The 13,163-nt window shown below is 53.9% G+C and overlaps 3 protein-coding genes across 3 annotated transcripts; 2 read left to right on the top strand and 1 right to left on the bottom strand.

Moving 5' to 3' along the window:
- Positions 1 to 3,589: 3,589 nt before the first annotated feature.
- Positions 3,590 to 6,342, top strand: TRIREDRAFT_35202 (uncharacterized protein; the record flags this gene model as incomplete). The annotated part of the gene is made up of 2 exons (XM_006963981.1): positions 3,590 to 3,897; positions 4,020 to 6,342. Coding segments are annotated over 2 exons (2,631 nt in total), but the record flags the coding sequence as incomplete, so codon positions are not given.
- A 1,134-nt stretch (positions 6,343 to 7,476) lies between these two features.
- Positions 7,477 to 10,017, top strand: TRIREDRAFT_59609 (uncharacterized protein; the record flags this gene model as incomplete). The annotated part of the gene is made up of 4 exons (XM_006964052.1): positions 7,477 to 7,554; positions 7,660 to 9,007; positions 9,179 to 9,614; positions 9,786 to 10,017. The coding sequence occupies 4 exons, from the start codon at positions 7,477 to 7,479 to the stop codon at positions 10,015 to 10,017; spliced, it is 2,094 nt and encodes a 697-aa protein (XP_006964114.1).
- A 989-nt stretch (positions 10,018 to 11,006) lies between these two features.
- TRIREDRAFT_105904 (uncharacterized protein) lies at positions 11,007 to 11,987 on the bottom strand (the record flags this gene model as incomplete). Its single annotated transcript, XM_006964205.1, has 1 exon — positions 11,007 to 11,987. The coding sequence occupies one exon, from the start codon at positions 11,985 to 11,987 to the stop codon at positions 11,007 to 11,009; it is 981 nt and encodes a 326-aa protein (XP_006964267.1).
- Positions 11,988 to 13,163: the final 1,176 nt, after the last annotated feature.

Raw genomic sequence — 13,163 nt, forward strand, 5'->3', positions numbered from 1 at the left:
TCGAGGTACAAGCGAGGGAAGCGAGGGCACCTTTTGGCATCTGCCCTCTGTATTTGGCGCAAGAGTGCTCGATATGCTGTTCATCAATATTTCTGTGTGTAATGGCCTTTATTCAAGGACATCTTCCAGGCATTGTTGGGAATAGGGAGACATAGTAGAAGCAACTTCAGATGGAAGAATGCGAGGCTGTTCTCGTCTTGCTTGTGTCTTTAGTAGTATTACAACCACCTCCAGTAACCAGAGACTTGATGAACCTAGCATTCATTGGTAAAACTCTACGCAACGATCGCTCACGTCAGAACATAGGTCTCATCATGCAAACCTGCACTGGTTTCAGGCGATAATGGAAATCGTTCTCATGTGGAAGGCTTCTAGTATGGGATTCAGAGGCAAAATAACATATCGAGCGTAATTGGTTTAGTGGTAAAATTCTCCGTTGCCATCCGCAACGTCGGGGAGCCCTGGGTTCGATTCCCAGATTACGCACTCAATTTTCTTTTTTTCCTCCATGCCACCCATGGGATGCCTGTCTCCACGGCTATTCTTTTTGGTTCGCTTTCCTGTGTTGTAGATTGCCTATGGGCGTTAGACTGGAGGCTTTATTGCTTCATCCGGAAACCGGCCTTCATTGGGAGGCAACGGTAGATGAAACTTGCTTAAACGCAGATCTTTCTCATCATGAGTGAAGTGTTGTACTGCTGGGTCGAAGCCCCTGAGGGTTTTGGATGCCACTTCTCCCCTTTCTGTAGACGATCAAAGCATTGCAGAGCAACTTCTTTGTAGAGCCCAAGAAGCACTTGACGAGGACAGAGATGCCGCTTGAGATTCTTCATGAGGATCTGGCCGAAATCATTTGGATCTCTCTGAATATCGCTGCTGGGGCTTTGTTGGTATCAAGCGCACAACGCCGGAGGAAGTAAGGCAGTCTCACATCTTCGTTATTCGCCCTTGGTTCGTCAAAGCAGCAGACATGTTGATAGAGTCATTTGGGCAAGATTTCAAGTGGTATTTGCAGTGGCCCTTCAACATCGTTCTTTTTCTTCACGACCTCGTTCGCTCCTCTGCTTTGCGGTTGTTCTCTTCAATTATCCTAATGCCCTTGATCGTCATCGGTCGTCGGTCGTTGGTCGTCGGTCGAGTGGTATCTTCGAAGAGAGTCTATCGCTGCTCGCCCCCCCTGGTATGGCACAGAGGGTGGATTCCAGAAACAGAGTGAAATTTAGAATTTATTGGTTTTAGAGACCTTGGGTGATTACATACAGCCGCGAATCTTGTAGTTTCCTAGAGGTGTCTAAGACAGAAAAAGGAGCTGGCGAGTCTGTGATATCGAGAGATTGAGGAGGGGACATTAGGCCTGACGCGAGACGGGACGAGATGAGAAGCTGAAATCCGAGGTCATACCGAGGTTATAGGTCAGGAATTGAAATCAGAAGAATAGAAAGTAACAAGGCCTGAGAGATATGCATATTAGACGGAGAGAGAAGCACCAGCTGGCAAGCACTGTCACAGACCCAAAGCACATGGCACTTGGCAACGAGCAATCTGTTGACGGACCTTTTGGGTGCCCTCAAGGTTCACTGTAACAGCATTGCAGAAACTGCCGACTGTCTCCCTCTAAGAACAACAATCTCGAACAATCCCTGGCTGGGACCTACAGAACATTCTCCATATCACTGCATATGGGGGATCTCACTTCCCCCTCCAGGGGCCAGCATTTTCTCTCCAAATCACTCTGTTCTGCAGGACTTGTGTCGAAAAGGGAGGAGACACAGAGAACATGCTACTCAATACGTCATTGATTCAGTGAATCTCAGAGGAAGGAGCAGAGGTCGTGCACCTGTCCGGCGCCAGAAGGGCTGATGCCTCAGGTGCACGTCTGCAGACCGCCTTCCGACAGGTGCCTCCTTCCCTCACTTCAACCACACCACGCGACCTCTTGGTTATTTCCTTCTCCCTCTGCACCGACTTCTCTCCTCCCTCCCCTCTTCTCTTCTCTTCGTTTCTCTTCTTCTCTTCCCTCGTCCCTTTCCACAGTCCTTTCTCACCAGCCTGTCCTGGGATCTTTTTATATCATTCCTTACGGGAGCGCTCACGTCCCTGCCTCTGATCACGGCTGGTGAATCTGTATTTTCATTCTGTCATCTCGGTCCATCGCATTCGCGTGTTATCGTCGCCTACCGCCTTCATTCATCACCTCTCGCCATCACCTCTTTCATTCACTGCATATCGTTATCATCCACTATTCCCTCTATGGCCCCTTTGGTCGCATTGCCTTCACGATGCCCAATCTCTCAAAACTTGTGAGTCTCCCTCCTTCTTGCCTCTCTAGTCGTGCCTTTCCTGATATTGTCTCCTTCAGCTGAAGAGGCGAGAGCCAGCCATGTCGGCGGAAACCAATCTCTCTTCCTTCGTCCAAGGTTGGTTGAGCCGTAACGACCACCACGTGCATGGGCATCCTGAGCCTGGTTCAGTCTCTGTAAGTATCTTGCCATGGTTCACCTGCTACGCTTCCTGTCGACATTGACTGACTGGGCTTTTCAGCACGTCGGAAACTGGGCAGACCAAGGACAGAGCAGCCGCCAGCCTATGCAGGGCGAGCAGGACCTCATCAACTTGAACACTCCAGGTGATGGCCAGCGCGTTGCTAGCCCTGCTCCTGCTGGGCTTGCTGAGCTTCAGCTCCTGAGTCTCCTTGATGCTCAGCCTTCTGGCCAAGCCTGGCAGGTTTACACCCCACTTGTTCCCTTCAACAGAGGCGAAGAGACTACCCACTTGGATTCGGAGGCTCCTCAGGATGATACTTCCGTTCCTCAGTCTTCACTGTACAAAGGCAAGGGAAAGGAGCCCCTCTATGCAGCACCTGCGGATGGTTACCGCTCAGAGCCCGATCCTTCTCCTCCTACTAGCCCGGAGGATGGGGGTCCTCAAAAGCCAGTCCACAAGCGACTCAGCTACGTGCCAGCGCCAGCTGCTGTAAGTTCCACCTTTATTCTTTCTCTCCATCTATGTGTACAGTTTTATTTGGTCTAACTGTTCACTTTAGGATTTCTTTCGCCTGGATACCTTGGCCAAGCTGTCAATGCATGTTCGCAACGGTCAGCTTGACCAGCAGTTTAGTGACGACTATCGCGAGGCCTGGCGATCGACTCCTGAGATGGTCCTTTCCTCAGCTCTGATGACCAAAAGCACTCCTCTGCTCCCCAGCAACCGCCTCGATACATTTCCGGACTCTAAGGTAGAGTATCTGAGGGTTCACTACGAGCTGTGTCGCTACGAGGCGACAGAGCCGCTGAGGGAGGCCGTTGCCGAGTTTCGAGAGGACCGGAGGATGATGGAGGGCGAGAGGAGCAAGGGGTATATCTATACTCAGGTTTGTGTTTTCTTGCTTTTCCCCGATTTCATTTCGCCTGACATCATCAATCCGGCTGAATTTTCCTTCCATTACCGGCCTTGCAAAAAGTACCTAAGCTGACTCTCTCCCCCCCTCTCTCTCTGTCTCCCTATTCAGGTTCGGGTCACCGGTCTACTCCTCAGCAAGCAAGGGGCTTGTAGCCGCATCAGATTCGCAATAGAGAGGGTTCGTACGCCCGTCGACTGGAGGGAGTCGGATCGGCTTACTCCGGGCACATTGGTGGTGCTATCGCCGAGATGGGACTATTTCCGGTCAAAGTGCATCGTCGCGACTGTCGCCACCCGCTCCTTCAATGGTAGGGCAATGCCCGTCGTCGAAGAGGGCGACAACCCTTTTGACATGCCGCGCGTTGAGCTCTTCTTCGCCAATACCAGTGAGATACTCATTGACCCCGTTGAGGAGTTCGTGATGCTCGAGGCCAAGGTTGGCTACTTCGAGAACGTCCGCCATACCATGCTCGGCCTGCAGCACGCTGCCATGTACCAGTAAGTATCATACCCTTTGAGACCAAGTGCTGTATTCCTAAAGTTGACATTCTCTCTAGGACTCCTCTTGACCGCTTCATTCTGGACCCCAAAGCCAGCGGCAGACTCTCAGCTGCTGCTAGTGCCAGCTCGACCATCTGCGTTGATGACGATGAAGGCCGGATGGCAAGCGCCACCAATCCAGCTGGCGATACTATCGTCGTTCCCCAAGCTGCTGAAGGTTTCGACCAGTCACAGAGAGAAGCATTTGACATCATGTCCACGCAAGCACTCTCTATTGTACAAGGACCCCCAGGAACCGGCAAGACATTTACCTCCTTGGTGGCCATTCGCGGCTTCATTGAGACTCAGAATGCAGAAGGCCCGAAATCGCGTCGAGCGCCCATCATCATCGCGGCACAGACAAATCACGCGCTGGATCAGATCTTGAGTTTGTGCCTCGATCACAACATTGGCAAGATCCTTCGCCTCGGCGGCCAGTCCCGCTCAGACTCTGTCTCTCATCACTCTTTATTCAATATCCGATCCAAGTCCAGGTACCGAAGGCAGGACTATCGAGGACTGTCAGCATGGAAGCAGATATGCGGCACTATCGAAGAACTGGTTGAGACATATACCCGAGACCTAGTCGGCGCCCAGGAGCTTCTTGAAGCCAACATCATCTCTCCCGAGCAATATCAATCTCTTGTGAATGGCAGCCCAGCAGCTGCACAGATTGCCAGGGACGAACGTACGGACCCGAAGAAGATCAGCTTGATTATTGGCTGGCTCTACAGCTTCTCCAACCAGGACCCTGAAGAGGGCATTCGCGCCATGCTGCCAGGCACGTCTAGGAAGCCCATTATAGGACGATTTGACAACACCCCGGATGATGACCTGGAAGAAGAGGGCCAGGCTATACGAGGCAAGGCCCCAGATGATGCTGCCTTCCAGCTTCGCGGTCTATACCTTCCATTGGATCCCCATCACACCGTTGCCCCTGCGCCTCCTGGCTGTCGGAGGACTGGTGGATGGTGGCAGGAGGCCAGGGCCTTGGTCAAGAGCACTCCAGACCTCAACTGGATTCACGCAAAGGCAAGGCCCCTGGTCTACTACTACCTCAAGACGCGGCTGAGAGACTACACCATCAAGGCGATCCGAGAGCAGCTGCAGGTGCTCAAAGAAGCTTGTGAGACGCTCAAGGTCCATCAGCTGGCCAATACGATCCACATTATTAACAATGAAGGGATTGACATCATTGGCTGCACCACCACGGGCTTGTCCAAGTACCGCGGCATGCTGGCCGCCTTGTTGCCGCGTGTCATGCTTATCGAAGAGGCAGCTGAGGCACGCGAGGCCGGCATCGCTGCTGCAATGTTCCCCTCTCTCGAACAGCTGGCCTTGGTGGGAGACCATCAGCAACTGGCTCCGCAAGTTGACATCCCATTCCTTGGTGCAGCACCATACAACCTCAAGGTGTCCATGTTCGAGAGGCTTGTGAAACTGGGGCTGCCCTACAAGACACTCCAGGTGCAGCGCCGCATGATCCCGCGGATCCGCGAGGTCGTTCAGACGTTTTATCCAATGCTACGAGATCACTGGACAGTCAAGGATATCAGAAACCGCCCGCCAGTGCCTGGAATGGGATCGAACCTATGGTGGTTTCAGCACCAGTGGCCTGAGACTTGGGGGAAGAAGATGTCATATACCAACTTCAAGGAAGCACAGATGATTGTTGGCTTCATTCATCATCTGATGATGCAGGACGTCAAGCCCTGCCAGATAACTGTTTTGACATACTACAGCGCCCAGGTCGAGGTTATCAAGCGGCAGATCCATCACGATGATATGCTCAGGTTCCTGTATCAGGAGTGGTCCGTCCGAACGGTCGATGGATTCCAGGGTGAGGAGAATGACATTATTATACTCTCCATGGTGCGAAGCCCCTCGGATCCGATGGGTGCCAACAGCCGCGCAACTGTGGGGTTTGTGGAAGATGAGAATCGTGCCGTCGTTGCCATGAGCAGAGCAAGGCGGGGACTGTATGTGTTTGGAAACGCACGACACATTCTCGGCAGCAGCCAGAAGAGCTACGAAACTTGGCAAAAGGTCTTCAATGCCTTCGGAACGCAGACTGGAGACTATATACCACTCACATGTCGTACCCACGGCAACATTACGTCTGTCAGGACGGTCATCGAGTGGGACAACCTCCTTTGCGGCGGCTGCCTGAAGCCGTGCAATGAAAGATGCCCCAAGGGCCACAGGTGCAGCAAGCAATGTCACACCAACGACTATGTTCATCGCCATTGTATGAAGCCTTGCCCCAGAGTTCTCCCTTGCGGCCACTTGTGCGGGAAGAAATGCAGCGAGCTATGCAGATGCCCGCGCGGATGCGTGCAGCCTGCCCATGTCCTCCCGTTGGCAGCTACCGTGGAGCCTGCCACAGCTCGTCCCAGGCTGCGTCCAGGTGCTTCAGACGAGGATGGCCAAATCGCTCGGGCGGCGCTGCGTGGGCAGATGGCAGATGCGACCAGCGACGAGATATTGGCCTTTGGCTATCGCAACTTTCTTCAACAAGAAGAGAGGCTCATGGAGCAGGCAAGGGCTCAAGCTCGGCGGGCAGAGGAGTCGCGGCGGGAAGGGGATTTGATTTGAGACGCTCATGAGGAGCCGTGGGAGGAACGGGAATTTTGATTTGAGAAGGGGAGAATTGTGTCAATTTGCTCATGAAGAGTCGCGGGAGGAAGGGGATTCGATTTTGGACGCGCATGATGAGTCGTGGGGAGGATTTGTTTGAGACGCTGATGAGGAGTGGCGGGAAGAAGGGAATTTCATTTGAGATGGGGGTATTTTGTTGATTTGACCATGAGGAGTCGCGGGGGGGAAAGGGATTTGATTTGAGACGCTCATGAGAGGTCGCGCGAGGAAGGGGTTATGATTTGAGTCGCTGATGAAGAGTCGTGGGAGGGAAGTGATTTGGTTCGAGCTCATGAGGAGTCGTGGGGGGGGATTGGTTCGAGACGCTCATGAGGAGTCGCGGGAGGAAGGGGAATCTGATTTGAGAAGGGGAGAATTGTGTCAATTTGCTCATGAGGATTCGAGGGAATATTTTTGAAAGTCTGCAGGTAATCGTAATTGTAGATAGGTAGATAGCTCTAATTGTGGTTTATTATGACTTGACTCTTCCCTTCCGGCAAACTCATCTCTGCTGGCAGATCAATCTCTTTTGGAATCTTCAGTTTGCATCTGGGAAAGATAATGCCTTCTACCGAATCTGATTGCGCCCAAGGCAAGGCTGGCGACGTCTGAGACGAGGCTGCCGCACGGGTCCGAGGTTCAATGCAACTGGAAGGCTGCAGCGCGACTGCTGCTTCGCCTTACTAAGCAATTACGTAGCTCTGGCTTCTTCTTCCCACGCGCCGGGACAATGAAGACCGTCCCCAACAAACCTCAAACGGCGAGCGCCAATTGCTCGCGTCTTCCTGCCGTGGCGCATCTCCGTCAAGTCTACACGCTGTCGCAGTCGTCCGAGGGCCATATCATCTTGCTTTGGGAAAGCCATCTCGCGGGCTCATCAGCGCCGTTGCGACAGCGGAAATGGACGAGGAAGACCAGTCACGAGCCAGCTCGCCCACGTCGGACCGCGACAATGAGCCCGACGAAGTGATGGAGGATGTCGACGAAGGCGAGGGCGAGGTAGAGGGCGAGGGCGAGGGCGAAGGCGAGGGTGAGGTTGAGGGTGAGGTTGAGGGTGAGGTTGAGGGTGAGGTTGAGGGTGAGGTTGAAGCTGAAGGTGACAGGGAAGAAGACGGCGAGAGGGAGGATGAAGGCGATGGTGATAACGACAACGACAACGACAATGACAATGAGCAGGCAGCAGACCGAGGAGGCGACAATGGCGACGTTGATGGCGAGAACACCACCGACGTCGTGGCGGCCGACGAGGGCCAGGCGACGGACGATCCGAGCGCAGACGGCGACGACAGAGTCCGCGGCAAGCAGCCCGAGTCGCCCAGCACGCAATCCGACGCGCTGCAGCTGGACCAGCTCCCGTCCCTCTACAGGACGTGGCGGCCCAAGATCCGGCCCGAGGTCTACACGGCGCGCCTGTACGACATCGTCCCGACGATGGCGGCGCCCATGTCGACGAGCATCAACGCCATGGCCATCACGCCCGATCTGCGGTACTGGATCACCGGTGGCGCCGACGGCTACATCCGCAAGTACGACGGTCCGGGCACCATCAATGGCAAGCTGCCCCTGACCGTCGCCCAGAGACACCCCTTTGTCGATTCCGTCACAAAGGCCGGCATCCTCATGTCGTACTGGCCCAACGAGGAACCAGCAGTCCCAGGGCGCAGCGACCAGGAGCACGTGCTCTCCTCCGTCTACTCGCTGGCCGTCCATTCAGAGGCTCTCTGGCTGCTCTCTGGCCTCGAGTCTGGCGCAATCAACCTGCAGAGCGTTCGACACGATGAGGGCAAGCGGATCTGCTCTCTCCAGAAACACACCAACGCCGTCAGCGTGCTCACTCTGGCCCCCAATGAGAGAAGCGTGCTCAGCGGCGCCTGGGACAAAAACATCTTTGACTGGGACCTCGACACGGGGGACATCAAGCGGAGCTTCGACGGCAGCGGAGGTCAAATCTCGTCCATCGAGCTGCGACCGGCAAGCGGTGCTCCCGTTCCAGCCGATGCTGACGAGCCTCTGCCATCCAGCACGATATCCACCAACAACGGAGCACCCATGGCCGGCGCCAGCTTCACGGGGAGCGCGACTGTCAAAAGCCCTAATGGACTCGACAGATCCATTAATGTCGCCACGAGGGGTGAGACCGACGCTGCGGCTGCAGCTTCTCCGGCCCACGAAAGTCTGTTTGGAGGGAGCGATGATGCCGGGAGTCTCTTTGGTGAGACGACAGGAGAGCAGCCGTTTGGTCATGATGACGATGAGTTTGGCGGTGGCATGAATATGGCGGGGGGGGACGAAGCGGGGATGGACCACTCAGCAGACAAGGCAATGGAGACCATGGGCCGCATGGAAGCGGACAAGCAGCTCAAGCAGTCGGAATCTGCAGACGATGCAATGGACGTGGATCTGCCGATAGGCAACGCAGGCGAAGTGCCGGGTCCAGAATCAGGCATGCCAGCCCCAGCGCCAGAGGCGGCTCCAGATTCAGCTTTGGCTCCAGCTCCTGACCTTGGAGACACCCAAGTCTCGACTCTGTCCGGAGTCACGGAACAGACAGAACTGGCGACGGATAATGAGGCAGTCAAGGTCGACAATTCAAGCCAGGCAGCCCAACAGCAAACCCAATCGCTGGATGGCGAGCCCTCGGCTGAGGCGTCATCTGAGCGCCTAGGCGTCAAGAGGCCGCGATCTCCCATGATTGTCAGCTCGCAGCCACCACCAACACAATACGATCCCACGCAGGTATCGCAGACAACCTTTCTGTCATCAGCCATTGACGGCACGATTCGCGTCTGGGACAGGCGGGTCCCTAGCGCAGTAGCCAGGATCTCGAACAGGGTAGGCGTACCGCCTTGGTGCATGAGCGCCTGTTGGAGTCCAGACGGCAACAAGATCTATGCCGGCAGACGCAACGGAACAGTGGAGGAGTTTGATATTGCCAAAGCCAAGAGGGGATGGCAGCCAGAAAGGGTGCTTCGGTTTCCGGCAGGCAGCGGAGCAGTGAGTGCGATCAAGCCCATGGTCAACGGGCGACACTTGGTCTGGTGAGTCTGATTTTTCTTCTTACCTTTGAATGTTGTTGGTGTCCATCGGAGAATGGCAAAAGGTCGAGGGAGAGGAGACGGGGAGAATATTCGGAGAAAGCAACGATGGCGAGGATCGTGTGTGGTTCTTCCTACCTTGTCCAAAGGCTGACGAAACACCTCTTGGTCCAGTGCGTCACACGACATCCTCAGACTCTATGATTTGCGAGAATCTCGCGCTTTCAAGCACTCAACCGTGCCGTTTCTCATCATCCCGGGACCCCCCAGAGCGGGTGTCATCTCGAGTCTGTACATCGACCCGACAAGCAGATTCATGCTCAGCGCAGCTGGCAATCGCGGATGGGAAGGAACCAACACCGAGGTTCTGATCGGGTATGAGATTCACGTTGTTTCGGGCGCTTAAGGAGACAAGCCGGCATATGATCGAGGTAACGAGGATAGGGATCGCTCTTCGAATTTTGACGACGGTAGCACTTGAGACACTCTATTAGCTAATGGTGAACAGCGGCGTTTATGGGAGGTTTTCTTTTTTGCAGGAGTTTGGGCTGGTGGATTGCGAAAGATTGGCTTAGTGCTGGGGAGTTGATGATAGTCGAAGGGGGTGATACCCAACGGACGGAGTACTGATGTGGCGGATTGCAAAAGCTCGAATAATATATATCAAGAATCGAGGCGGTCGAATTGCCCGGAGGAATTGACGGGAAGATAAGTAGACTTATAGGATGCTAACGGCGCATTGGGTTTTCATGGGTATCTCGAATCGCGAGGAGCTGGAAAAAGGGCGGCCAAAGGGGCAAGCAAATAGACTTCACTATAAGGTAGTCAGAGGAAGGTCGACAGCGATTGAATAAAGGCAGATTGATTCAACACAAACTTGTAAGAAAACCTCACGAGGTAAGAAAGTGAGATGAAAGAAGGTGTGCGGGGCGCAAGATCTGCCTAAAGGCTCGCCAAGGATGTAATCATCATGGTCACGTTGCGATACGCGGTTGCACCTTCCTCTGGTGTTGATGACATCAGGAGGACTGCGTCAACTAAAATTCAATTCATATCCATCTCTAGAAAACAAAACAATCTGTTTCAAAACCTTACAAGTAATCAAGCCAACGCAAAATTATTTCAGGTACAATTTAAATTAAACAAATGCCCAAGTACCGACCCTCCACCAACTTGCCCCCCATTTGTGTGGTGTGTGTTGATTTTCTGTGTGTGGTGTCCTCCATGGCGGTTTCCCAAACGTCAACGCATCTGTCCGATAGTAGTACAAATAAACCCATATAGCAACTCGCAAACCAAACCGCAATAGAAGAAGAAAACAAGACAATCAAAACAAAGGGGAAGGGGGACTTTGGGATAGCTGGTCCTGTCCCATGCAGAGGAAATCCAATGTGCTCACTTCCTGCGAGACGACGACGACGGCTTGCGAGGACGCCTCCTGGCCCTCTCGCGCGAAGACTCGCGAGCATGGGAGTTTGAGTGCGAGTGGTGGCGATGGCGCCGCTCACCCTCAGACGACGGGCCAGCATGTGATCGCGATCGACTGTCATGATGTGAGGAGCGCCTGTCGTGTCCATCCGTCGAAGCCTCCCGCGGGACAGGAGCAGCACGCTCAGGGGCAGGGATAGGAGGGGGACCCGCAGCAGCCGGTGGAATGAGAGGAGAAAGGGATCGACCACGGCTTCGCGGAGCGGATGCGGCCTCCGAAGAGTAAACACTAGACGATGGCTCGAATGTCGAGTGGCGGCGCACGGCTTCTTGCTCGCTGGGGGCCTCGTTGTTCATGATGCCGAGGGCGTTGACGACGGGCGAGGCCTCCCGGCTATAGAGCCGGTCCTCCTCGGCGTTGTAGCCGTAGTTCATGTTCTCGGGGTTTTCGGGGGTCGCGGTGTACAGCATGCGGACGAATTCATCCCTCTCCGGCGCAGTGACGGCCGAGCCTCTGTCCCGGACCTTGAGGGCCGCGTTCCTTGCGTCCTCGCCCATCCTCTCCCACATGGGGTGGATCTGGGGCACGAAGGAGTGGTCCTGGAACAGCTGGAGGACAAAGTCCATCCGCTGGTGAGCGTACTCCTGTGAGTCGTCATGTGTGTTGCCCATGTGGATGGTGTTGCGGTGGGTGTTGTGGGAGCGGGAGTGAGAGTGGGAATGAGCATGGGAGTGGGAATGGCGATGATGGCGATGGCGATCGGAGCGATGGGAGGTTTCATGTCGAGAAGACGTACCCTTGGAGTCCTTTTTGTGATCCCTCCTCGACGATTCCTTCTTCGGGTCTTTCCTCGAGTCCTTCTTTGAGTCCCGCCTGGGCTCCCGACGAGAGTCCTTTCTCGAATCCTTACGGGAGTCCTTTCTGGAGGAAGAGTGTCCGTGGCCCATTGTGAACTGCGAGCAGCGGCGAGGTTGAAATCTGTGATGTGAATGTCAGCGTATCGGCTAAGTGGATGATTGAGGGAGCAGACTGTGGTCTGCTGAGGTCTGTTTGTATGTGTGTGTGATGTAGAGTGATGATGGTTGAATTTGCAAACTCGTTGAAGAGAGGAAATGGACTGATTAAATGTCACTCGCCATTGCTTGGTTTGCAATGCCCTCTTATTGCGAAGCGCCATCTTGTTCAACTTCCATTCACTCATCAGCATTTCGAACAGGAATACCATTGCTTGCTATCCTCTGGTCGGAATCTGAACGCTGTGATCGTGTGTAGACACAGAGATCCCAGGAACAATCATCTGGAGATTCGACTCGAACAATGGCTGTCCGGCAGCAGCTCCTCTCAGAGTGGCCATTTTCGAATATGTATATCATCTCGAATTCTTTCTTTCGTTTCGACAGTGTACAGTTTCGGCACCGTTTGAAGCGAGGCTGAACGGGCATGGAATCGCTCTGTGTTGTGTCTCTTTCGTGGATCAGGGAAACCTATGTTCGTCCGCACAAAGAACATCGAGGACTGAACGATCATTAGCCACGCACCGTGACACTGTTTCCTTGCAAGCTACTACTCACGTTCAACACTTGACTTGTCCATCGCCTGCAAAAGTCACTTGAAAGAAAACTCGCCGAACGATGCTTGCTGGTGTAGAGCATGTCAGTGGCGTAGAATCAAAGAGCGGGGGCAGAGAAGAACGACAGAGTTGAGCCTCCTGGTTCTGGGAAAGCAACAACAACAACAACTGCAAGTGAATGACGCAAAGAACATGACAAGTCAAGCAGAGGAACAAGCACATCAGCCAAAAGGTGTATCATCAACTTAAATTGCCCGTCTATTCCCCAGCACGAAGCTACATACCTGTCCTCTTGCAGAGTCCTTTTTTCCCATCATACCCCAAAAGTGTACAATGCCGATTAAACTGCGAGGAACAAAAACACAAAAACAAACAAGCAAATCCGGGATCCTCCCATTTTCATCTGCCCGCATATGATTTCGAGCATTCCAGAGACAAATAAAACAAGAAACCAGCCATGCTAGGCTTGCTTCGAGAGAACGACAAATGACAGAACCATTAACCCAGCTCGGTACGCGTAGATTACCTCCCAACTCCTCCCTTGGGATGGGCA

Source organism: Trichoderma reesei, assembly GCF_000167675.1.
Source record: "Trichoderma reesei QM6a unplaced genomic scaffold TRIREscaffold_6, whole genome shotgun sequence".
Lineage (NCBI taxonomy): Eukaryota > Fungi > Ascomycota > Sordariomycetes > Hypocreales > Hypocreaceae > Trichoderma > Trichoderma reesei.